At 37.6% G+C, this 25404-nt stretch overlaps 3 protein-coding genes across 6 annotated transcripts; 2 read left to right on the plus strand and 1 right to left on the minus strand.

Moving 5' to 3' along the window:
• The first annotated feature begins 245 nt into the window (after positions 1-245).
• On the plus strand, positions 246-6417 carry LOC306991539 (ras-related protein rab7). Of its 2 annotated transcripts, none has more exons than XM_079599486.1 (6): positions 246-560; positions 1223-1295; positions 1406-1532; positions 3410-3628; positions 5031-5159; positions 5228-6417. In XM_079599486.1, exons 2-6 carry the CDS (start codon positions 1243-1245, stop codon positions 5315-5317), a joined length of 618 nt encoding a protein of 205 aa, XP_079455612.1. In that variant the 5' UTR covers positions 246-560; positions 1223-1242; the 3' UTR covers positions 5318-6417. The 2 variants fall into 2 exon arrangements, with proteins under 2 accessions (XP_079455612.1, XP_079455613.1); XM_079599487.1 differs by having other exon boundaries at positions 313-560; positions 1198-1295; positions 5228-6258.
• On the minus strand, positions 6394-7476 carry lage3 (L antigen family member 3). The gene is made up of 3 exons (XM_079599488.1): positions 7340-7476; positions 7000-7128; positions 6394-6759 (listed from the first exon to the last, which is right to left on the minus strand). Exons 1-3 carry the CDS (start codon positions 7447-7449, stop codon positions 6645-6647), a joined length of 354 nt encoding a protein of 117 aa, XP_079455614.1. The 5' UTR covers positions 7450-7476; the 3' UTR covers positions 6394-6644.
• On the plus strand, positions 6996-24306 carry LOC306991536 (cGMP-dependent protein kinase 1-like). Of its 3 annotated transcripts, none has more exons than XM_079599481.1 (20): positions 6996-7244; positions 9569-9785; positions 9875-9989; positions 12376-12542; positions 13572-13685; positions 17555-17660; positions 17774-17837; positions 17936-18013; positions 18099-18193; positions 18295-18360; positions 19636-19710; positions 19796-19892; positions 19974-20113; positions 20314-20403; positions 20485-20626; positions 21957-22120; positions 22251-22373; positions 23549-23611; positions 23714-23780; positions 24075-24306. In XM_079599481.1, exons 2-20 carry the CDS (start codon positions 9590-9592, stop codon positions 24171-24173), a joined length of 2061 nt encoding a protein of 686 aa, XP_079455607.1. In that variant the 5' UTR covers positions 6996-7244; positions 9569-9589; the 3' UTR covers positions 24174-24306. The 3 variants fall into 3 exon arrangements, with proteins under 3 accessions (XP_079455607.1, XP_079455606.1, XP_079455608.1); XM_079599480.1 differs by having other exon boundaries at positions 6998-7244; positions 9553-9785; XM_079599482.1 differs by lacking the exon at positions 6996-7244 and adding an exon at positions 8033-8199 and having other exon boundaries at positions 9553-9785.
• The last annotated feature ends 1098 nt before the right edge of the window (positions 24307-25404 follow it).

Here is a 25404-nt window from a genome sequence, read left to right on the forward strand (position 1 = left end):
TAGTTTTCAGTGCATATACTACAGTTCAAAAGTTTGGGGTTGGTAAGATTGTTTTATGTTTTGGAAAGAAGTCTCATGCTCAACGAGGCTGTATATTTGATCAAAAATACAGTACAATCAGTAATATTTTGAAATATTTGTTTTTTTGTATTTGAATATATTTTAAAATATAATTAGGTCTATCAGATGCACAAAAATATTACGCAGCACAACTGTTGTCAACATTGATGATACTAATAAATGTTTCTTGTTGATAGATAGCAGACATAAACACCACAGATGTATAATACACGTCTGGATTTTATTCTCACTGGTTATGCTCACAGACATAAACATGATGTGTGTTGGGTATTATTGAGCTGAGTCAAAAGGAGGGAGCGTTTGCTGCTCATTATTACACGGATGTGTTGAACTGTCCGTGACAACCATCCAAAAACACGCAACACGACCCAAAGAGTGTGTCCAGAGTCATCAGAGACGGTGGAGGTGTCGTGTTAGCTTGTTTTTGTTGTATGACAGCTGAAGATTGTTGCACCGAAGGTGGGATTTCTCCTCAGAAAGTGAGTTTTTATCACGCTAGCATGCTAGCCGTCTACGCTAACACAGCAGAAGTGACAAGTGAAAAATATTGAAACTGTCTTTGTCTGAAAAGCGCTAAAATAATATAATCTGAGATTTAAACGTTTTCATTGAAATAAAAAAATGTGCTTATTTATAGTTAAAATGTGTTAACATGCTACATTAACGGGATGTTTACTAGCTTTTATTAGCTCTTCATAGCTTTAGCACAAAAAACTGAGATGCTAAATTGATTATTGGAAAACAATAAAACGGTTTTGGGATTATTTCGTTTGGTTGATCTAAATCAAAAATGTCTTGTAAACTTCAACACTGAAATGATAATATTTGACCGGACATTTGCTGCTGGTTAGCATGGATTGGAAGCTAATATTGACGTTTGCTCCAAGCATCAAAATTATTTTGGCACCAAGCATATTTGTATTGTCAATAAATGAAAAACATTCCACGGCTTATATTACACGCAATGTGGCAGATTTAACGCTTGGGCACATGACTGACATCTTGCAACCTTCCCTTTTCAACATGTGTGTGTTTGGCAATCACAGCCATTGCATGTCATTAGCATAGACGTTGCATACTGAACGACTTAATTGCATATTAAATTGAGTTGTACAGTTTATCTTTTTATTTTACTATTCAGGCACAGTTTAGTCCACAAGGATGGCTTCTCGTAAAAAGGTGCTCCTGAAGGTGATCATTCTTGGGGATTCTGGGTAAGTGATGGTCTTCTGAAACAGTCATGCCTGACAATGATATCTAGTTAGGTTTTGAGACATAAACTTTTAGATTATACAATAATTGCTCTTCTATTTATGTCCAACAGTGTTGGGAAGACCTCTCTGATGAACCAATATGTCAACAAGAAGTTCAGCAATCAGTATAAAGCCACTATCGGTGCAGATTTTCTTACAAAGGAGGTGATGGTGGATGACAGGCTGGTGACAATGCAGGTATGACTCTTTAAATGTTAAATTTTTGTTTAGCACATTTTATATTAAGTATTTTTGTTGTAAAAAGACTAGACTAACATTGTAAGTGGACATTAGGATAAATACATGCAATGTAATTTCCCCTTTAGAGCGCCCTCAGGTTTCCCTTAACCTTACCTGTGTTACTAAACGCTTTCTTTCGGTGAAACGTCATACACCCTAAGGATTTTCCTTAAATATCTATTTTTCCCTTAAGTAATCTCTTAAAAAACGATAATTGTTCCATAAAGCCCCTTTTATTTAGTCATTTTCCTAAGTATAACATAAGGTTTGGAAAACTTCACCTTAAGTGTTACATGGAGCGAGCAGGTTCAATCCAAGTATTCTAACGAGACGCGATCGGCCGCTTTATATGATAAACAAATGAAAATTTTGTCGTTTTTCACATGTAAACGCAAAGCACATCTTATATGGTTAACGGAAGTGCAAACGTGCGTGCGTCACGCGCAATAACAAGCCGCATTAGTTCTCACGCTTGCGCACATGTTTGAGCTTACCGACGAAACAGCGTAAAACATATGGATTTCTTTTATGTCTTTCAAGAAATCGACAGAAATGATGAGTGAATATTAAAAATGTCTATTTTTGTGTCTAAAGATGAATAAAAATCTTGTGGGTTTAGACTGATAAGACCTGGGTCGCAGTCGTGAAACACTTAAAGTCGACATGAAATCAAAATTGACCCTATTTACTTTGTTAGCGGATATTACTACTCTTGTGGAGAACAATTAATCCGTGCAAGTTAATACACGGAAAAAAATAGTTTGCCGAAGTTATCTTTAATCAAAGTCTGAAAAGTTACTTCCGGGTCTGGAATGGTTCTTTTTCTGATGACATAGGCTTGACCGCTTGGGTTGGTTAAACGCTTAACCACTCCCTCAAACCGTTACTCTGCTATGGGCGAGATGGAGAGGAGGAGCGCTGAAGTAAAACCCTGCCCTCTGTTCAATATCCCGTTTCACTCGGAAATGCGTCACAACACTTGAGAAAAGTCGTTTGCAACTTCCGGTTCACGTGGACTTTTAAGAACCTTTTAAGGGATTATTTGCAACACTTTTAAAGCAGGGCTATGCAGTTTCGGGAATTTCTTCGCTGTATTCTCGCTTCTTGCTCGCAGGTTTCTCTATAGAGCTCCCCCTACAGCTTCGGAAATAGATATTTGACAACACTGTCGAAAAACTCGTTGGCGACTCTCAGATACCAGAGGCTAGTAGATCAACGACAGCAAAGCAGACGGGACATTCTTTACAACGTCTTCTTCATTCGGGTTCGAACAGCGTGAGGGAGCGCAATAATGTCAGAATAAGTGAGCGGGCTAATGTTACATCTTGACGTCACGACGAAACGGCTTATGACTCGTGTGAAAAACAACTCTTACTTTTGAAAGACAATAACTTTATATACGGTTCACTTTCAGATTTAAAACTTTGCAGGATGTTTTCGTTCACTTAGAGCTATGTTACACACTACATGAAAGGTCATTTTCAAAAATCCATAATATGGGCCCTTTAAGGTGATTTATGCAACCCGATACAGGTATATTTATATACAGGTATAAATACAGTTATATTTATAGGCTGCTGTTACTTTAATCTACAATATTTTGGAAAAATTGGATCTGTGCATTAAGACCAAAATGCACAGATCCAATATAATGATACACATCCAATTTCTTTTTCAACTCTTTACGTTCACTTAAGAAATAACTGACTGTGTTTACGGGAATACTTGCAGAGACTGGTATTTTGACATACTTTTGTTTGTTTTGTTTCAAAAGATCAAAGAAAATGATATTTCTCATTATATTCTGCCCTGCAATATTCTCATGGCCGTTTCAGATCTGGGACACGGCAGGACAGGAGCGCTTCCAGTCGTTGGGTGTGGCCTTTTACCGTGGAGCCGACTGCTGCGTGCTGGTGTACGACGTCACAGCGCCCAACACCTTCAAAACCCTGGACAGCTGGAGGGACGAGTTTCTCATTCAGGCCAGCCCACGAGACCCGGAGAACTTCCCCTTTGTAGTGCTCGGCAACAAAATCGACTTGGAGAACAGACAGGTCTGTCTCCGTTTTAATCTCATTTGACATCAAAATCTGAAAAGATTTCCACCAGATGATTTCAAAATCATCTAAACAAAATTTTCTTGCGTAGTTTTTGAAAAGTTTGAAAAAAAAAAAAAAAATGTTTTATGTCTTTGAAAGAAGTTTCCTCTGCTCACCAAAGCTGCCATAATTTGATCAAAAATACAGGAATAAAAATAAATATTATTACAATTAGAAATAATTGTTTTTATTTGAATATACAGTATTTTAAAATGTAATTTATTCCGTTGATCAAAGCTGAATTTTCAGAACATTACTCCAGTCTTCAGTGTTGCATGATTCTTCAGAAATTTGCTACTCAGAAAACATTTACTATTAGTATTATTAATGTTGAAAACAGTTGTGCTGCTTCATATTTTTGGTCAAATAAATACAGCCTTGGCGTGCATAAGAGACATCTTTCAAAACCATTAAAAAAAGCTTAATTCTAATGGATAGTGTTATTGAAGTATCATTTAGATACTATTATTATTGGGGGGTTTTTGTTTTGTTTTTTATTCATTTTTGTTTTTACATTTTCATCTTAAAGTTGTATTATTGTTTTTGACCTTTTTATTCGATTTTGCTTTTTTTTTTGCTTTTTTTTTTTGGTCTGTTAATTATTTTAGTACATAAAGTTAAACTAAATGAAAATTAGAAATATTATCTTGCTAATTAGCTGAAATAAAATTAAAAAGTTTATTTATATTTTATTTTGTTTCAACTAATGAAAATGTTTTAGTTGAGCATAATAGTCAGTCAGATTCCAGAAGTAAAAACTCCATTTCATTTATTGAATTAACTTAATAATTAAATACTTAAATTTATTTTATTTTACTATTTCAACTTAGTTTTAAAATAATCTTGTTTAACAGCAGAATTTGTGATGGACAGCTACATTACCTATGATGCTGTACTGAAAATTCCACCAATCAGGGAGGGTAAAGAAGCTCCGCCCACTCCCATGAAGCACTGCAAATGACAGAGTCAGTCTTCCTATGCTCTCACTATACTTAATTTGAATATATGCAAATTTGTCGATAAACTTAAAATATGTTGCAAATACATCGACATTTTTAAATGAGTAGTTTTATACTTTTACATTTTTAATTCGATTATGCTGTTCGCAATGCTTCATGGGATTGTAGTTCTTGTCTGTTTTTCAAATACTTTTTGATTTTAAATCAAAGTTTGTAATGTTGTGATTCACCTCATATCTGATTGGCTTGGTTCATGGCATGTAACGCTTTAACAAAGACTGTTTTGAAATCCCTATGGGAGAATTGAATGAAAAAAATACTTCTGGGACCAAGTGGGCTGGCACTGTTGTCATATATCAATTTACTATATTGACTGACCAATTGACCGCCTTGTGCAGGTGACAACGAAACGAGCCCAGGCGTGGTGTCAGAGCAAAAGCAATATCCCATACTTCGAGACCAGCGCAAAAGAGGCCATCAACGTGGACCAAGCTTTCCAAACGATCGCTCGCAACGCCCTCAAACAGGTACGCACCGTTTGACGTGTCCAATAACAGCACCTCAACTCTGATACTGACAGCTGTTCACGTCACAGGAGTCTGAGGTGGAGACATACGACTTCCCAGACCAGATTAAACTGAGAGATGACAGACCCGTGTCCTCTGGTGACAGCTGCAGCTGCTGAGATGGGACGCAAGGAGACGAGAGGACCAGAGACGCAGGGGAGAGCCAGCGCGGGGCGGACCGATCCCGATAGCGCAAAGCATTCAGAAGAAAACACTTTTTTTTCCAAACTTGTATGTAAAGAACTGTTAGGAATTTAAAGAAGCTCCCTGCCACAGTATCAGTTTTAATATAACTACATTTAAGGATATTATTTCTATGAGAAAGAGCTGATAGTTATTCTATTATTTACAAGTGATTTTTTTTTTTCTATAGTGTATTCTTTCATCCATGCAGAATATAGTCTTTTAGACTCGTCTCCTGCTTGTATGTCTGTCCGTGCCTTTTTTTTTTGTAGGATGTAGAAGCAGTCACACTTCCTAATAATTCCTCTCTTTTTTTGCCAAATTATTTAATGTTAACCTTAATTGATTATTTAACTAAATCTACAGCGCATAAACAGCCCAACATGGTTGGTCAATCATGATATCTTCAGCATGATTTAAGAGTTTATCAGCTGCCAAGGCCAGAAAGAAAAAAATGGTTGTGCCTAAAGACGCTCACATACACGACACCTTCTTCAGGATAGGCTGAATGGCTCGGTGGTGGTGTCGAATGAACATGTTGGGAGATCTGGGAGCTCACAAAGTATTATTAAGTGCAATCATTTTAACCATGCAACATGTTTCTTTCACTTGACTGAAAGCGTTTCCCCAGTTATAGTGTATGAATGTAACAAATTAATGATTAATTCCTGTCTCCTGCAAACATGTCTTGATCTCATGCTGTTTAATTACTTATACATTTCTAACGGGCTCATCTCATTGGCCAAATTATGGGTTTGAATCATGCAGGTCAATAAAGGCACACAATGTGAAGAAAAGCAGAAATCTAAGGTCTGACAAACCCGTGAATCCATGTGATTTTTTCTTCTTTTTTTTACGTCTTTATTTCGATCAACCAGTATTGTAGATGATTATGTTTGAAAACTCCTAGTGATGTCTGCCAATAGAAACCAACATCTGTCCCTCTTTTATAAAACAATGACCTTTTCTTGACCACTTAAATCATCTCAGTATTGTTTTCTCAACAGTGCTCCAATAATAAATCTTTATTCAAATGACAAAACGCTGTTTTGGCTTCTGTTGCATCGCAAAACTTTAACACAAAACATTTTCTTAAGACATTATGATGCGTTGCATCTCTCAGACAGAGCAAAAGCACATTAATTGTGCTTTTTGAGTCCTCGCAGTCCATACTGAACACATGGGAGCTGATGTTTTATCCTCATTACATGGTGCAAAAACAGCATCTGCATCCATATGTCTCATCTTATGCTTGTATGAGTGTCACTGTGAAACGGGAGGTCCAAATGCATCCATGGTTTCCATCACCAGAGACAAGTGGTCCAAAAACGAACTTACAGAAACACGAAGAACACGTGCTTCGTCTGCAGTCCATCTCCTATAAAGGCATGAACAAAAATCAGATGTTTCATTTTGTGTAATAGAAATATTCAGTGTATTTCAACAACCACAGATACATAGTTTAATATTATATCTATCACAAATAGATAGGCTGGTGCTTTAAATAAAAAAGACTAGGTAACTGGGTCAGTGTGGGGAAATGTCGACCTAAATGTAAATTAGGACAACTATTTTGAATGATAGGTTTTTAGGTGATCGTTGATTGGGTGTTACTCACACAGACATTGTTTGTCCTGAAACATCCAGATGTTTACTGATTCCTCCTTTCCTGGGCTCAGGATCAGGAGATAAAGACTGCAGGGCAATAATCGCCTCTCTCTCAGACGGGAAAGGGACCTTTAAAAAGCTGATGTTTTTTTAGCGTTAAAGAAATCAGGACCTGGAAATATTTCTTAAGCATTAAGCTCTACTGTTTGGCTGCTGCTGCACATGGTGTCTGAACAAACCCCGCCGTGCAAACAGGTAAGAGCTGAATACGTCGGAATAAATCCTGCGATACAGAAGAAAAGTTTAACTAGTAATGTTTTGGACATTTAGAAACAACAATAAAAGGATACAATTCAAGTTTTCTTTCTGAACCGTTTTCACTCATGCAAGTCGCCATATTGTCATGTTTTGTTTGGGATTCGATTGAAAGCGGCACTTTCGTCAAGTTTTGATTAAACATAACCTTAATTTCATAAAATCACATTCGACAAATTTGGATTTACATCACACTTATATCAACATAAAAATTATATTTAATATATGTTTTACTGATTATTGTACTATTTGTTTAGATTATCACGTGTAATTCATATTTTTTAAGGTTATTTTTATATTTAAATAGAAAGTCTGCGTCTGGCACAAAATCAATATTAGGCTATCTATGTCCTCCATAAAATTGCCTACATTTGGAAAAAGTAGCAAACATAATTAATTACGTGAAGATAAGTTATTATTTATATAAATGTGTGAAATGGCTACATTTAAATTGTAATCCTTTGTTAAATTATTGTAATTAATATTATAGCTATTATCATTTTGTATTTCCCCTTGAAATAAACAACAACATAAATCCGGTCAACATAAATAAGTATAATTACTGAAAAATCTACATAGCCGAGCTACTGTCACTCTACTGAAAACATTATAGTAGCATATTCAATTTTACCTCAACAGTCCTCAGGTCAGTTCAAATGGATCAAACCTAATTATTCAGTCAGTAACAGACGTACAGCATCTTCACACTTCCATCACAAAAGTTATAGCCTACACAGAAATGTTCGTAAGCTGGGGTGGACGCGTCGATGATGCCCAACACAATGCTCTCTAGGTAGTGTGGGTAAAGCAGCTCACTGGGTCTCGACACACTCTCTCTCGCTGTAGTCTACTCTTGCGCTGGATCTGTTCAGTCCTCCGTGCTTCTTTATTGTCGGTAAGTCAGACACAACGGAACCTCTTTTATTGCATCCTATAGTTAAAGCGTAAACTTTGTCTTTTTATGAAAAATCTAAAATCCTAAAAATGAGTGCTAAATATTATTTTCCATGTTTCCATGTTGTTATGATGCCACTGATATTGTAAACAGTAAAGTGATTTTTACAAGGACCATAATAATGATAATAAATGATAATTTTGTCAGTTGGTTTGCTTTTACTATTGTATCTACCTGTATGCTTGAATATTGAAAATAAATGATTATGTAGGCTAACTGAAATGTATTCAGATAACATTGTTGCAGTGTAACTATACATTTAAGTAAGCTACTAATTACATATTCATTAACAACATTAGAGTTAGGAACAGGGTTTTGTTTAGGGTTAGTTGCTTATATTTATTTATGCATAATTCACTGTTATTGCTGCATTAACAAGGACACTGTAAAAATAAAGTTTTGGCATTTCATCTCTATATCTTTCTGTGTGTAGTTATTCATAATTATTTATTTTATTTTCAAATTACTTTTACACAATGGGTTTATTGAAAATCTGTGATTCAAAGATTTATTTAAAACTGAAAATAAACTGAAAGTCTTAGGATTTTGAAAATGTCAAACTAAGAAGTGTAATGGCATTAACTATAGGCCTATAATAATATAGTGAAGACCAAATAAGAGATTACGAACTGCATGTTAAATTTAAACTTGAATTGTTACTTTAATAATATAATTTGTAATGATGATGAAAACTGTATTTAATAAGAAAGCATTTACAAATGGATGTATGAACTCTGCTGTATACTGTTTTTTAGGGTTTTCCATTTCTGTTTAGACTGCAAAAAAAAAAAAAAGACTTCTTCAGCATTTTTGTCTTGTTTACCACTTAAAATATCTTCTTAAATCAAGATACATTTACTTGAGAAGCAAAATGACTCAAGATTTTTAATATCGTGTGTTTTCTTACCCTGTTGGCAGATATTTTCTTACTGTTTTTAGCACACACACACACACACACACACACACACACACACACACACACACACACACACACACACACACACACACACACACACACACACACACACACAAATCAGAAAACAAGACTTATCTTAAGTAATTTTGCTTCTCAAGTAAATGTATCTTGATTAAAAAAATGTATACTGGAAAACAAGACACTTTTTTTTGCAGTATAGTTTATTCATAACTCTGTCCTCATGATCCCAGCTGCTATAACGCCTTCATTTCTTTCTGGTATCAATAAAGTATCAGAAACATCCATTGCAAACACAGTAGTTTAGCTTTTAATGGTGTTTGACTGAATTTTGTGTTTGGATTTCATTGCATTTAAAGATGCATTATCCTCCAGCGGTGACTGTCTCCCGGGCTGATGGGAACTCTCCGTGACCTCCAGTTTGCCCTGCAGACCAAGATCGAGGAGCTGCGGCAACGTGATACTCTTATTGATGAGCTAGAGCTGGAGCTGGACACTAAAGATGACCTCATCAGACAGCTACAGGGCGAGCTGGACCGTCTCCGCGCCGCCCCTGTCACACACACCCCCTCTGGGGCCACGGAAATCACAGGTGAGCTGGGAAGACTGTGATTAACTACGGACACATGCTGCATTTTATTTATTGTTGCACTTTATTTTATTTTATTGGTATTGGAGCAGCGTCCCCAGATGAGCCCCAGCGCACTAAACGACAGGCCATATCAGCCGAACCCACGGCGCTGGATCCAAATCAACTCACCCACGTCACCCTAACCAACTACAGCAAGAGCGAGGAGTGAGTTAGAGCCTGTACACACCAGAAAAACACCCTGCAGCTTATAAAAGAGGATCTATCATACTTTTTCACATTTACAACTTTCTTTAGTGTGTGATGTTGCTGTTTGAACATTAAAAAGGCCACTCAAAAAGCACAAAGTCACTCAAAAGGGAGTTATTCTTTATATCAGTGCGCACTGTTTCTGAACTCCCTGAAACGCCTCCATTGTAGTCTTGAGGTTTTCTCCGGGAACGAGGACGTCACAGTATTGCTCATAATTCTCGCCCAAGGCATACGCTAAAAGGGACAAGGCCTGGTTGACTTGCGTTTAGTAGTGTGTTGTTGCCATGTCCCAGAGACGTTGTATTTCCCACCCCAATCTATCGAATTGATCAGGCAAAACTGATGCAATTGTTAGCGTTTACCCATTCTGTGTCCGAAAAGTATGCGCAAAACAGTACGCCAACAGAGTAGTGTGTCCGATATAAATACAGTACATTCGAAAAAATGTAATCAAAAAGTACCTGGATGATCTATTACTTCTGGCAGGATTCTGGAGTGCGTATTCGATGGACACTTTACTATCCCATGAGGCCACGGGAGAGGATTTATGAATGTCTGTAGCCACATTTCCATTAAAGATTTGCGATATTTTAAATTAATAAAAACGTTTGCGATATTTTCTAAATGTCGATAAAAAACTATTGCGAAATGACAGCGTTTCCATTAACCGATGTTATGCGACTAAAACAACATTTTTCCCTCTCGTGATATTAAGTCATTAAAAAATCATGGCAACGTGTGTTGGTAGGTTTATGTGTTTCTCCCTCATATCTGCTTCAAGGTCTTGATAAAATTGCATTTCTTTGTTGTTTAGAATCCAGTATTCCCATAATTCTGTTGTCTTTTATGAGTTTAATAAAGAACACTGTCTCTTCTTCTGTCCAAACATACAGCATCATCTTTAAAGAATGAGCTACTTTTACGTACGCCGGGGTGAACTATAAATGCAAAAATAAAAAAAATCCACTGCTGTTTTACAAAATATTATTTTTACAAATTGCCTGAAAAACCATCTCATGCATGCGTAAAAAAGGTTTTGCGATTAATGGGCGTTTTTGCGAAATTGACGTATTTCCATTGGGCGTATTTTCAATTTTCAATTTAAATTTGTTCAATTTGAAGAAATTGAAGAATTTGAAGAAATAATGGAAACGCGGCTAGTGAAGCGACGTTACGCAACTGATTCTGGTAGGTCATGTGACACATTAACAACATGGCGGATGTAGTACGTCTGAATTTCATTCATACTACCCATATTCGTAGAACTTATACAGTTTAATGATTACAAAGTAAATAAAAATTCATATGTAGTCCTTACTCAGACAGTATGCGATTTCAGCTTTTTGCGCTTTTTTGAAAGGAGGAGCGTTTTTCCGAAAGTTCAACAAAACCATATTTACAACGCACACTAGCACACTAGCAAAACAGCATCGCAAAGCAGATCCAACTCCTCCCACCTTACATATACCTAAACCTACCCATCTCCACCCCCAGATCCCTAAACCCACCCCTAAACCTACCCATCTCCACCCCCTGATCCCTAAATCCACCCCTAAACCTACCAATCTCCACCCCTTAGAGCTGGATCCAACTCCGCCCCCTAGATCTTGTGTACTGCAGTGAGGTGCTACTGGAAAGTTGTCTGGTTGAAACGGCAGCTCTTAGGTTAGAAGCATAGTTTATTGTTTGCATGATATGTGGACTCAATAAATCCTTATCTTGAGTAAAATAAGCAAGCTGACATTCAGTAACTTTTATTCAGAATGTTTACAAATGTCATTTTCATCTTGTTTGTTGAGATTTAAAGCACTGTTTTGAAGAATGCCCACGTGCGTGCGTAGGCTACGTGCTCTGGTACGCAAGAACAAACCTATGATCGAATGTGAAAATAAAGCAAAATAACTGAGAAAAAGTAGAATTAGTCCTCAAATGCCATGTCCCTATTTTATAAAAAACTATCTAGCATTAATTAGATCTCAAACAGATTCATTAAAATAAGTTATTACTCCTCCACCTGCGTGACATCATTAGCCAACGTGGTTGAACGACAAATTTGCGACGATACGGTTTCGGGAAAGTTTAGTTGATTTCTTCAACGGTGTATCGTACTATGGTAGTGAAGCGTGAGTTACGTCGTTGTATGGGAAACGCACTTCTGAGCGTTACTGACGGACTGGGAAGACAGGTGCTGCAACATTTGAAAATGTATGTGTTTTTTGAACATTCAAGCATGAACGCCTATTCTAGTAGATCCATTAGCATAATATGGCCTCTTTAATATTTTAGCTACAGGTAGGCTAAACATGTTTGATTCAACCCCATCACCCTGTGCTCGTCCCAGGTCTCGGGAGTTGATCCAGAGGGCTCTGCTGGAGAATGATTTCATGAAGCACCTGGAGGCCAGCCAGATCCTCACCATCATGGACTGCATGAATCCCACAGCTCTGGCACAGGGCAGCTGCGTCATCCAGGAGGGCGACGACGGCTCTACCGTCTATGTCCTGGAAGGTGAGGAGCATCTGCCTCAAATCTACAAGATTTGTATTAAGAAATTATCGTATGTGCTATTACAACTATTTTGAGAAACAGTACATGTAAAACTGTACTACAAACACTAAGTGTTTTTGTTTTTATGCTTGGCTCTGTGAAGTGGGCAGTTGAAATTGCTGCCTGTTCATCATGTGTTTGTGACAGTTATCCTCTGTGCAAAGGAAACACTTCACATGATGGGTCCTATTATTCCACGGCTTTGCACTGACTGTTAAAGGAATGGGTCAGGCAAGAAAAAAAAAATCATTTCCTCAACCTCATGTCGTTCAAAACATGTACTTTTTCTTTAGAACATTCAAGGAATATTTGAAGAATTGCAGCTCCTTTACACACACCACCTTTCAAAAGTTTGGGGTTGGCAAGATTTTATTTTGAAAGAAGTCTCTTGTGCTCACCAAGACTGCATTCATTTGATAAAAAAATACAGTAATATTGTGAAATATTACACGCATACATACATCTTCCTCTGTTTATCCGGGGCCGGGTCGCGGGGGCAGCAGTCTCAGCAGAGATGCCCAGACTTCCCTCTCCCCAGACACTTCCTCCAGCTCTTCCGGGGGGACACCGAGGCGTTCCCAGGCCAGCCGGGAGACATAATCCCTCCAGCGTGTCCTAGGTCTTCCCCGGGGTCTCCTCCCGGTGGGACGCGCCCGGAACACCTTCCCGGAAAGGGAACAGATGCCCGAGCCACCTGTGAAACATTATAACAATTTAAAGTAGCTTTCTCGAGAAACATCTCTTATTATTATCACTGTTGAAAACAGTTATGTTGTGTAATATTTTTGTGGAAACCATGATACATTTATTTCCAGAATTCTTTGATGAATAGAAATCTCAAATGAACACCATTTATTTTAAATAGAACTTCACTTTTCATCAATTTAATGCATCCTTGCTATTTGAAAGTATTTTAACGGCTCTCCTACACACATTGATTTCGTTGACAGACTCAAGGTTGTTGGTTTTGTTTGTGTGTGTTCTGTGCAGAGGGGTCGGTGGAGGTTACTAAAGGAGGGCAGAAGCTGTGCACCATCGAGCCGGGAAAGGTGTTCGGCGAGCTTGCGATACTCTACAACTGCACGCGCACGGCCACCGTCACGGGTGAGCTTCACTCCGTCTGTGTATTTCAGAACAACATATTTGTCCCACCGGGTACTGAAGGGCATTGAATGTTTCATGTTTCCTGTCTTAGACATGTTCAGTCTTTCTTTCGAATTAGTTGAGTTTTAATTTGGTTTGCTTTATTAGCCAACTGCATTTATACTGCTAACGTGTTTGCAGATTGGCTAGGCTATAGTGAAAGTGAATTTAAAGGGGTGGTATTCCCTTTTCACAAGATTTAAAATAAGCCTCTGATGTCCCCAGAGTGTGTATGTGAAGTTTTAGCTTAAAATACCCAACAGATATTTGTATATATCATGTTAAAATTGTCACTTTTTGAGGGTGAGCAAAAATTCACCGTTTTTGTGTCTGACCCCTTAAATGCAAATGAGCTGCTGCTCCCGGCACAGGGGGCGGAGCTACAACAGCTTGTGTCCTGAAAAATTCAAAAACGTTTAGCCTTTTAAGTTCAAACCAGAGTCAGACAAAGATGGAGAGACTCAAGAAGAAGTGACACCATGTAGACAACATTTCTGAATGGTTAGTTGATGAATTTATGTAGCTTATGTGTCATTGATTAGCATATTCTGTCATGATAATCTATAAATCGCGTTCACGGGGGTGGGGTTTATGTAAATTTTAGGGTTAGTGATGTCACTAACTCGGAAACAATGTTGTGTAGTCCCTACCAACCGTTTGTTGTAGTCCTTAAAAATCTATTTCTTTAAAAGAAAATATTTCCCTTTGCTTTGAACTTTGAGCGTTGTAACTTTGCAGTCTCTCTAATTCTGACCAACACAAAATGTATAAGCCTGAACTAATAAGTTCACGAATCCACAGTTTGCAGTCTTGAGTCTGAATTGCTGTTCATCCGTCAGGGCTTTGGGCTACAGACAATCTGCCATGGCTTCTGAGATTGAGTTCAGCCCTATAAACGGCTCTCTCCCGCGGAGTGAACATGGAGGAATTGTCAGTGTGTAATTGCTGGGATGTTTGGCCATATGGTTTTTCTAATAAACCCTCACCTTATCCTTTTGCCCTTTTTATGACACAACGGTTTAGTGTGATGGATTGGGGTGAAATGAGTTGACTCAGGTGGTGTCTATTTAATCACAATAATAAAAATGCAATTAAAATGGGGCCTTTGGCTGTCCCTGTTCATGCAGAGATCTCTCTGTAACAGTCTCACCTGTGAACCCGGACCAGATTTGCGGGATTGGAACAAATAGTACTACAAATTTGCTTTCTTTCTCTATGCAGCCCAAACATGTGTACAATTTAAGATGGATTTAAATTGCATTCTCTTTTAGCTAGCAGACTCTCCTCTGTTCATGGTTCATTTAAAACGGGTGATTTCCTGAAGGATTGAGATTTACACGTGCTATGTGTCAACCTTTTTCACTCATTGTGACAACTAACCTATGCCACCCCCACATGCGTCAAAGTAGCCAGAGCAACTTTTCAATATTTCAAGATATGACGACATACGCACGTGCAAGTGACGTATCTACACAATTTCCCCTGATATAGATAATATTCCACCTGAAATAGATTTAAACCAAAGGTATAAGACAAAAAAATTTTTTTAACAAAAAATGTACATAGTGTTCATGTAATTAGATAATAATATTAAGAAAATAGACATGTTCAAGACCAAATCAATGCATACGACATAAAGTGGAGTATATAATGCATACATACAGTAGTGTTTAAGATAGAATCTATAACAGTGTCGTAAGCATAGATTTGCAACGTTTGAACATTTCAGACAGCATGCTACTGTCAGAGTTGCATATTGTCACGTCTCTCTTTTGTGTTGATGGCAGATGGTGTCTGCTGTTCAGGGTCAGCTAAATGAATAGCTTTACAATTTCTTAAAGCTCTGTGCGTTCATTGTCTGCTCTCACGCCATCAGTCTTTTCTGAGCTTTCTCATTTTTCTTGCCATTTTTGTGAATGTGTTTTGGGATCAGAGGTTAGATCCATTTTCAAGGTACATCTGACATCACTAACTGACGATTAATGTTACGTGCATTAGACAGCGGCAAAATAGAATGATGTGAAGGTCTTCATGAAATGTCAACGGCTTCTCAAAGTAAAGGGCTTTCTAAATCTAACCTAAGGGTGTCTCTACTTCACTTTCACCAAAGTTGATTAGCAGTGATTGTAATCTTTTTAATGCATGCCAGATTGAGTCTTAAGTGGTTTATCATGGGAAAAAATAGTTTAGGCTGCGTCCGAAAGCTGAAAAAATTCTGCCTATATGCAGGGAGCATATAAAGCTAGGAAGGCAACAAGGCATATCCGAATCCAATGATTGGTCACATCCTGTCTTTTGAGATACCGTCATCCGATCTTTTTTTGAAGACATAGATGTATCCATCGCTACCTTTGATATCCCACAATCCTGTGCATTATATTCTGTGACAGTTGAGCTAAAAATTTAAATAGGTGTCTGCAACTTTTTTCACTTTTGATTGTTTTAACCAGTGAGTGGCATCCAGTAATCATCTCATAAAAAAATAAATGTTTACTTTCCATTTTGAATCCAATGATATATAATTAAAGCCTTTTTTTTTAAAGGAAATGTTAAAAACCTCTGGAGTTAATTTCTCATACTGGAAGATGAAGGTCAGGTTGAAAGCATTGCATGGTGGGATACAGTATTGTGCAGTGTACACTGTTGTATACAGCACGTTTTGTCATCCAAGTACCTGTGCATACTAATAATTTGCATACTTTACACAATATACTTATTGCATACAGTAACAATAGTACAATTTATGGGGTAGCAAGCTATTCTAGCCATTCACATTATGGAAGAATAGTAACCTTGGATAAAGCAGGAAGGATATTAATTCATACAATTACCGTCAAATAACCTTTTGGGATATAATGAGAGTGTTGTATTTATCACTATCAGGAATGTATTTATTGGTTTTGCAGGTTTTAATAAAATGTCTCTCAATGTCTACAAACAGTCTACATGAAACTGACTTGAGAGTTTAGGTGTTTAGAGAGGAATATTAACAGTAGGTGAAAGTGTTTGTGTGGGGTGGGCTGGCAGAATAATTACATTAAGTGGGACGTGAAGAGCTCTCAATGCAGCAGCTGTCACTCATGTTGAGATGAATAACGTTGTAGAACAAAAGTGTTTAGGTGAAGAGATTGTTTCCAGAGTTATATTTGCACATGTCCTTGTTTATGGATTATGAAGCAGAGAATCACAGCAAATCTGTCTGGTTTTAAAGGAACACTCCACTTTTTTTTTTGGAAATAGGCTCATTTTCCAACTCCCCTAGAGTTAAACAGTTGAGTTTTACCGTTTTCAAATCCATTCAGTCGATCTCCGGGTCTGGCAGCAGCACTTTTAGCATAGCTTAGCATAGACCGTTGGCATCTCTCTCAAAAAAATGACCAAAGAGTTTCGATATTTTTCCTTTTTAAAACTTGACTCTTCTGTAGTAACATCGTGTAAGACCGACAGAAAATGAAAAGTTGCTATTTTCTAGGCCAGTATGACTAGGAACTATACTCTCATTCCTGCGTAATAATCAATTAACTGTGCTGCCGTACCATGGGTGCAGCAGGCGCAATTATATTACATAGTGCCTGAAAATAGTTCCCAGTTTGGTATCTTCCAATGTGACCGGCACTAAGATTGTAAAATCATTGCGCCTGCTGGTACTGCTGGTTTATTTATTCTTTTTGGAGGCTTTTTTACTTTACTTGAAAGGACAGTTTAGGAAACTAAATGGTATGGAATTTGGATTCTAGTATAGTAATTATTTGCATGTAAAGCCTTCATTAGAAATACAATACAGGAATAATTTCCTCCTTCCTCACCATTGTCATCTTCTTTCCTCTCAGCCCTGACTGATATCAAACTATGGGCCATAGACCGACAGGGTTTTCAAACCATCATGATGAGAACTGGCCTTCTCAAGCATTCAAACTACATGGAGTTCTTGAGGAGGTAACGCAATTTTGCATTAAATAATCAAATTCAACATTTCAAACCAAAGTCAGAGTTTTGACAGTGTTTTGAGATTGGTACCAGTAATACTATCAACTGAATTGTGTTGTCAGCGTGCCCTCCTTCAAGACTCTCGCTGAAGATGTGCTGAGTAAAGTAGCAGATGTTCTGGAAGAGGTGAGGAGTTTTGATCTCTGCGCAGTAATTCTGAAAACAATTCCGAATTGATTTATGTGACCATGTTGTTTTGTTCTCCCTCTCTCTTTACTCTTTAGACTCACTACAGTGATGGTGACTACATCATCCGTCAGGGTGCCACTGGAGACACATTCTTCATCATCAGTGAGGGGCAGGTGAGTAAAGAGCCTTTCTGAGGTTTTCTTTTCTTCATAAAAAAACAGAACATTTATAATGAATTTTGTTTGTTTTGGCCCACAGGTGAGGGTCACCCAGCAGAAATCAGCCAATGAGGAGCCAGTGTTTCTGTCCACACTGTGTAGAGGGGATTGGTTTGGAGAACAGGCTCTCAAAGGGTCAGTGAGGAACTTTAAGGTTTTAAGGGCATAATTCTCATTCTAACCGTTGTAGTTAAGATTTAAGAATAACCTTTTGCATTCTTCATTTCTCTTCCCAGGGAAGATGTGCGTACAGCAAATGTAACCGCTGTTGGAAATGTGACATGTCTGGTTGTGGACAGAGAGTGAGCAGCTTGCAGAACAGTCATTAATATTACAATCAATATCACAACCATCCCAATCAATAACTATCACAATCACTGTTGAGACATAACTGTCTCAATCAATATCACAACCATCACAATCAAAATCATAACCTTTAAATTAACATCACAATCAATATCTCAATCAAAATAATCACATTTACTCAAAAATCATAACTATCACAATCATACCTATAACAATCACTGTTGAAACATAACTGTCTCAATCAATATCACAGCCATCACATTCAAAATCATGACCTTCAAATTAACAATCAATATCACCCCCCCCCCAAAAAAAATCATAACCATCACAATCAATATCTCAATCAAAATAATCACATTTACTCAAAAATCATAACTATCAGAATCAATATCACAACCATTACAGTCAAAATCATAACCATCTAAATTAACCATCCCAAGCAATCAAATTCATAACAGTCGATATCAATATCATATCGCAATCAGTATTAAACCCTTAATAATCAGTCAAAATCAGAATCTACACAAAAGAACCATCCCAATATATACAAATTATAACTATCACAATCATCATGATTAGTCAAAATCAGAACCTAGACAAACAAAATCACAACCATCCCAATAAATCAAAACTATCACAATATCTCAATCAGAATCACAATAATCACATTTACTCAAAATCATAACTGTCTCAATCAATATCACAACCATCACAATCGAAATCATAACCATAAAAATCACAATCAGTATCACAATAAATAAAATCATAACCATCACAATATCTCAATCAAAATAATAACATTTACTCAAAATTATAACTGTCAGAATCAATATCACAACTATCACATTCAAAATCGTAACCATCAAAAATAATATCAAGACCATCCCAAACAATAATGATCAGAATCACTATCATCATATTTAATCAGAATCATAACCATCACAATCAGTATCACACCCCTCATAATTAGGCAAAATCAGAATCTACTCAAACAAACCATCCCAATGTATCAAAATCATAACTATTACAATAAATATCTCAATCAGAATCCCAATCATCATATTAACTAAAAATCATTGACATTACAATCAATATCACAATCAATCAAAATCATAGCCATCTAAATCATTACCATTGAAATTAATCTTAAAATCATAACTATCATAATCAGTATCACAACCATCATCAGTCAAAATCAGAACCTGTGATTTTGTCACAATATTTCTCCATCTTGTTATATGTACTGCTTATAAAACTCTAAATTCGAACAGGTCTTTCAAGCAGCTAATCGGTGGACTGGACCATATGAGCAATAAAATGTACGAGAGTGAAGAGGTGAAGGCCAAGTAAGCACGCGATGAGCTCCTTCACATTCATTGTTCAGAAATGAGAAGCATTCTGGGTAATGACAATAACTGATATTTGTCGTAGGTTAGAGGCAGAAGCCGTGTTCTTCTCTAAGATGTCTCTCAGTGACGTCAGTGTGATCTGTACGCTGGGGCTGGGTGGCTTCAGTCGGGTACAGCTGGTACGAGAAGTTTCATGAAAACATGTTACTTCAGGAATGATTAGGACTTTTTGAGAGTATGTTTATATTGACTCTTTACAGGTGCAGCTGAAGAACGATCACAGTCGCTCCTTTGCCATGAAGGTCCTGAAAAAGCGTCACATCCTGGACACGAGTCAACAGGGTCACATCCTGTCTGAGAGACGCATCATGATGGAAGCCCACAGTCCTTTCACTGTCAGGTCAGTGCAACTCCAGCTGGGTCCCCGTGATAACTTAATCACATGATTTGATTGATTTAACTGTGTAATGCATTACATTTTAATGAGTTTTTGCAGAATTAAACTCATGAATAAGTATTTTCTCTTAAAGTATTGATTCATTACAATACATTTTGATGAAAAGCATGCGATAACAAGCGCTTACTGGTTTTATGCTTCAGACTGTATCGGACATTCAGAGATTCTAAATTCTTGTACATGTTATTGGAAGCGTGTTTGGGTGGCGAGCTGTGGACTCTTCTCAGAGACAGGTATCAAGAACCCTCTCAGTGTTTTGTCCAGCTCATCTGAACGGGTTGAGGAACTGACGGGCAGTTCTGGGACTGTTTCAGGGGGTTGTTTGATGACGGCACCACACGCTTCTACACTGGATGTGTGGTGGAAGCTCTCGCTTTTCTCCACTGCCGTGGCATCATCTACAGAGACCTGAAGCCTGAGAACATCATATTGGACCACCGTGGATATGCCAAGCTGGTAAAGAAAGCAGTGTTATTTTAGTATTATGCATTTAATATTAGAGTATGTATTCATATTTTTAATTTCAGCTTTGTTTTAATTAGCAGAAATGGTTTCAAATAGTTTGAGTTTTAGTTAAAGTGCCCCTATTATGCTATTTTAAAGGTTCTTTAGTTTAGTTTTGTTTGGGATGTCTTCTACAATGTTTACATTAATCCAAGGTCAAAAAATACTTACATTTTCTCATAACAAATTGCAGCATCAGCTCTTTTCTCACAGTGTCTGCAACGGTTTGATAAAGGATTTGGTCTTTCTAAACCCCTCCTTTCCTAGAGCCTGCTCTGATTGGTCAGATGGCCTAGTAGTCTGTTGTGATTGGTCTACTCTGCTCTGATTGGTCAGATGGCTCAGTCTGTTGTGATTGGTCTGCTCCGATTGGTCAGATGGTCCAGTCTGTTGTGATTGGTCTACTCTGCTCTGATTGGTCAGATGACCCATTCTGTTGTGATTGGTTTACTCTGCTCTGATTGGTCAGTTGGTCCAGTCTGTTGTGATTGGTCTATTCTGCTCTGATTGGTCAGATGACCCAGTGTGTTGTGATTGGTTTACTCTGCTCTGATTGGTCAGATGACCCAGTCTGTTGTGATTGGTTTACTCTACTCTGATTGGTCAGATGGCCTAGTAGTCTGTTGTGATTGGTCTACTCTGCTCTGATTGGTCAGATGACCCAGTCTGTTGTGATTGGTTTACTCTGCTCTGATTGGTCAGATGACCCAGTCTGTTGTGATTGGTTTACTCTACTCTGATTGGTCAGATGGCCTAGTAGTCTGTTGTGATTGGTCTACTCTGCTCTGATTGGTCAGATGACCCAGTCTGTTGTGATTGGTCTACTCTGCTCTGATTGGTCAGATGGTCCAGTCTGTTGTGATTGGTCTACTCTGCTCTGATTGGTCAGATGTTCCAGTCGGTTGTGATTGTGACATGTAGTGATATTACACACTACGTCTACATGAAAGGTAATATCCCAAAAAGCATAATGTGGGCACTTTACCAATAACAACACTGAACCAGATCTGAAGGTTGTAACCAGAAGGTTCTATGTTTGAACTCTGTTAATTAAATTTCTGTATGTTTTTGCTAGATTTATTATCCATTTAAAAATAAAAGTTTTTAAATAAAAATGAACCAAAACTTTGTAAAGAAATGTATTTATAGGCACACATTATATTAGTCTACAACGCTAATTTTAAGCATATATCCTAGCAGATGAGAAACCAAATGTTCCTACGTTTATGTACATTTACCAAACTAAATATTCAAAAAGCAAAGAATAGTCATTGTTTTTTAGACAGACTTTGGTTTTGCTAAAAAAGTTGGCTTGGGGACGAAGACATGGACATTTTGTGGCACTCCAGAGTACGTGGCCCCTGAGATCATCCTAAATAAAGGTCATGACGTGTCGGCCGACTGCTGGTCTCTTGGAATCCTCGTCTTTGAGCTGCTGAGTGGAAGGTTGGAGATTTACTAATGACATTATTAACCAGTTTAAAGTTTTCTGTTCCCAGAATCCCAGGAAGTGAAATTCACACTCTGCCTCTACTAATTATTAACGTTCAACACCATTTTCCTCTTTCCATCCAAGCCCACCTTTCTCAGGGTCAGATCCCATGAAGACTTATAACATTATTCTTCGAGGAATCGATATGGTGGAGTTTCCCAAGAAAATCACCAAGAGTGCTGCGAACTTAATCAAGAGACTGTGCAGGTACAGAGCTGGAGTGAGCACGTTTATTCAAAAAGCCTGTGTTTGAAAGCCAAGGAGGTTCCTAAGCATTTATGGGCACTATATCTATACTCTCGTTAATGTTAACAGAGACATAATCTTTTTCATCTGTCGAAAAATCATGAAATAAAACTCCTGAAATAACATTATTCGTATATTATTTTGTTTTTATGCATTTGTTATGGAAAGACAGACTTACGGAAGTTGCGATATTCTTTTCTTTCCTATTTTATGACGTATATCAAAGTGAAAACTTCTCGAACAAGAGAAAAAAAAAAGTAGGGCGGGGCTTGAGTTTGTCCATGTGGAATTGATTGGATAGTTGTGGTTTGCTTTCGCTGTGATGTCATTTGAGTGACAGGTTGTCCCACCCTCGCGTCGAAAACAAGTCATCAGAGAAGAGAGGAGGGCTAAGGGTTAGTTCACCCAAAAATTCACCCTCATGTTGTTCCGACCCCGTAAGACTTTCGTTCATCTTCGGAACACAAATTAAGATATTTTTGTAGCAGCGCTTCGTCAGAACGTAGGCTCACTATTGGCCGACGCTGGTCATGTGTGTGATGCTGGCCAATAGTAAGCCTACGTTGCGCTGTTACACTACGTGAACTCACTCAGAGGTCCACGCAGAAGAAAATTAATAGTTGAATAAAGTCGTTATTTTTGTGTGTTTTTTGCTCACAAAAAGTATTCTCGTCGCTTGATAAACGTATGGTTGAGCCACTGTAGTCACTATTGTTATGGACTATTTTAAACATTGTCTTTACTAACTTTCTGGGCCGGCAAGTTTCAATTACAATAGAAGCCTATGATGGAGTGATCCAGCTGTCAGATTTCATAAAAAATATCTTAATTTGTGTTCCGAAGATGAACTAAAGTCTTACGGGGTTGGAACAACATGAGGGTGAGTATTACTGACAGAATTTAAATTTTTGGGTGAACTATCCCTTTAAGTCCCTTCCATCGCTAACTTTCCCCCATCTCGTTCACTCGGGTCTCGGATGTACGGCATTGCATGAGTGCCCCCTACTGGCCGAATCCTTGAAATGTAATTAAATGGAACGGCTTTTTTATACTGTTAACGAGATTAGCACTGCTTACTAGATTTAGAAAAACAGCCTTGAAGTGTGTCATGTTTGCATGTGTGTTTATCCTGACAGGGACAATCCATCCGAGAGACTCGGCAACCAGAAGAATGGCGTGAAGGACATCCAGAAACACAAGTATAGATGACATGCTCTGGCATTGTCGCTACATTTGCACAATACTGCATTTATGGCTTAGTCATGATATTGGGTCAGTGCTGGTTTTGATGTCTCTTGCAGATGGTTTGAGGGGTTTAACTGGGATGGTATTCGTGAAGGAACCTTGACTCCTCCATTTATACCAAATGTAAGAGAGATTCTTCATCCAATAACACAAATTAATCATGTCATGGACTGTATTTATTTGAACACTAACTTGAAGGGATATCCAAAATACAGTCAAAATGGATGTCAACACTCCTAAAAAAAAATATTTGAGTTGAAAAAAAACAACTATCCCAGACATAATCCTACTTGGTCTGCGATAATACTAGACAGAATTGCTGTCTTGAGTGAATATATTTATTTGCTGTATGCTGCTTTTGGTACAGAGAAAATGAGTTTGGGAAAGTAATAAACATATACTGTTTGTTTGCTGCAGGTGGATGGGCCTTTGGACACAAGTAATTTCGACTGTTTCTCTGAGGACACAGATGAGCCGCCACCTGATGAAGAGTCTGGCTGGGACATTGAGTTCTGATTGGATGGACCAAATTTTATGAACGGACACATAAACTGTAGCCTGAACCCAGAATAGAACACAGACAACAGAGCTGTTAGTACCTGAAAGTCGTGTGCAAATAAAACCTTTTCTTCTTAGATTTTTTATTTAATTTTTTTGCTATTGCAGAAGAATTTATATATATATATATATATATATATATATATATATATATATATATATATATATGAGAGAGAGAAAGTAAAACATACACAAAACAATAAATAGAAAGAAAAAGTAATTTAGAAAATGTTAATTCAAAATATTAGAATATACTCCATACTCAACTTCTACTGTGAGCGCACACAACATTTTTAAATAAAAAAAATTATTGCAAAACTATTTTTGTTCTAATATAATTATATTTTTAATTTTGATAAGCATTTCCTTTCATTGCAGTTTAGTTTTACAGAACCACCATTGATCGTGTGATGTATCAAGACAAAATTACATCTGAAAGACACAATATCATCCAACTGCGGCCACAAATGGGTGTTCTCGTGCTGGTGGGGGTTCCCGTTTTCGCAGACTGAAACGCCCCGTTCTTATTCTTCGCCTTTCTTGCTGACTGTCAACATCCGGCCTCCTCTTCTTCGCCTCTTCTGCTGAACTGCTAACTGTCAACATCCGGGTTAATATAACAACATTCGCTAGTTAATTTTTCTCAAAAAGAAGTCTGTAACGTTACGGTTAGCATAAAACTAACGTTAGCAAGCTAAGCCATCTACAGAACGTTAACGTTAGTCCAATTACATCTTAATAAAATTACATTTACGTGTAGGACAAGTTATCTCAGTCCTATCTTTAAGCATAGGAAGACGTCAGCTAGCATCGAACTAGATGACTAAGCCAGCTTTCGAGCGGCTTGATTAAGTTTAATTTACTGATATACAACACAATTTTAGGGAGGCTCCATGGTAGCTAAATATAATGAGAATGTTGTGGTTGTGCAGTACGTTCATTATATTCTACGAGTTGAGGACACAGATCTCTCTATGGCCCTGCCCTAGATATAAGTTTGTTGCTTCAAATAAAGGAACCCTTTGAGATCCAGTCCGAAAACAATACAGTCGTCTTAATGTCTGAATTAAGTAATGAATAGATTAAATTAACACTTGGGACATTGTGCTGTTGCAGTCCAGTTAGCAGATGCACTTAATGAAGGCTCAAACAGTAGGCTATTTGACCCCAAGGATTCACTTACTTTTCC

This window comes from Phoxinus phoxinus (assembly GCF_949152265.1).
Source record: "Phoxinus phoxinus genome assembly, chromosome: 23".
NCBI classification, from domain to species: domain Eukaryota; kingdom Metazoa; phylum Chordata; class Actinopteri; order Cypriniformes; family Leuciscidae; genus Phoxinus; species Phoxinus phoxinus.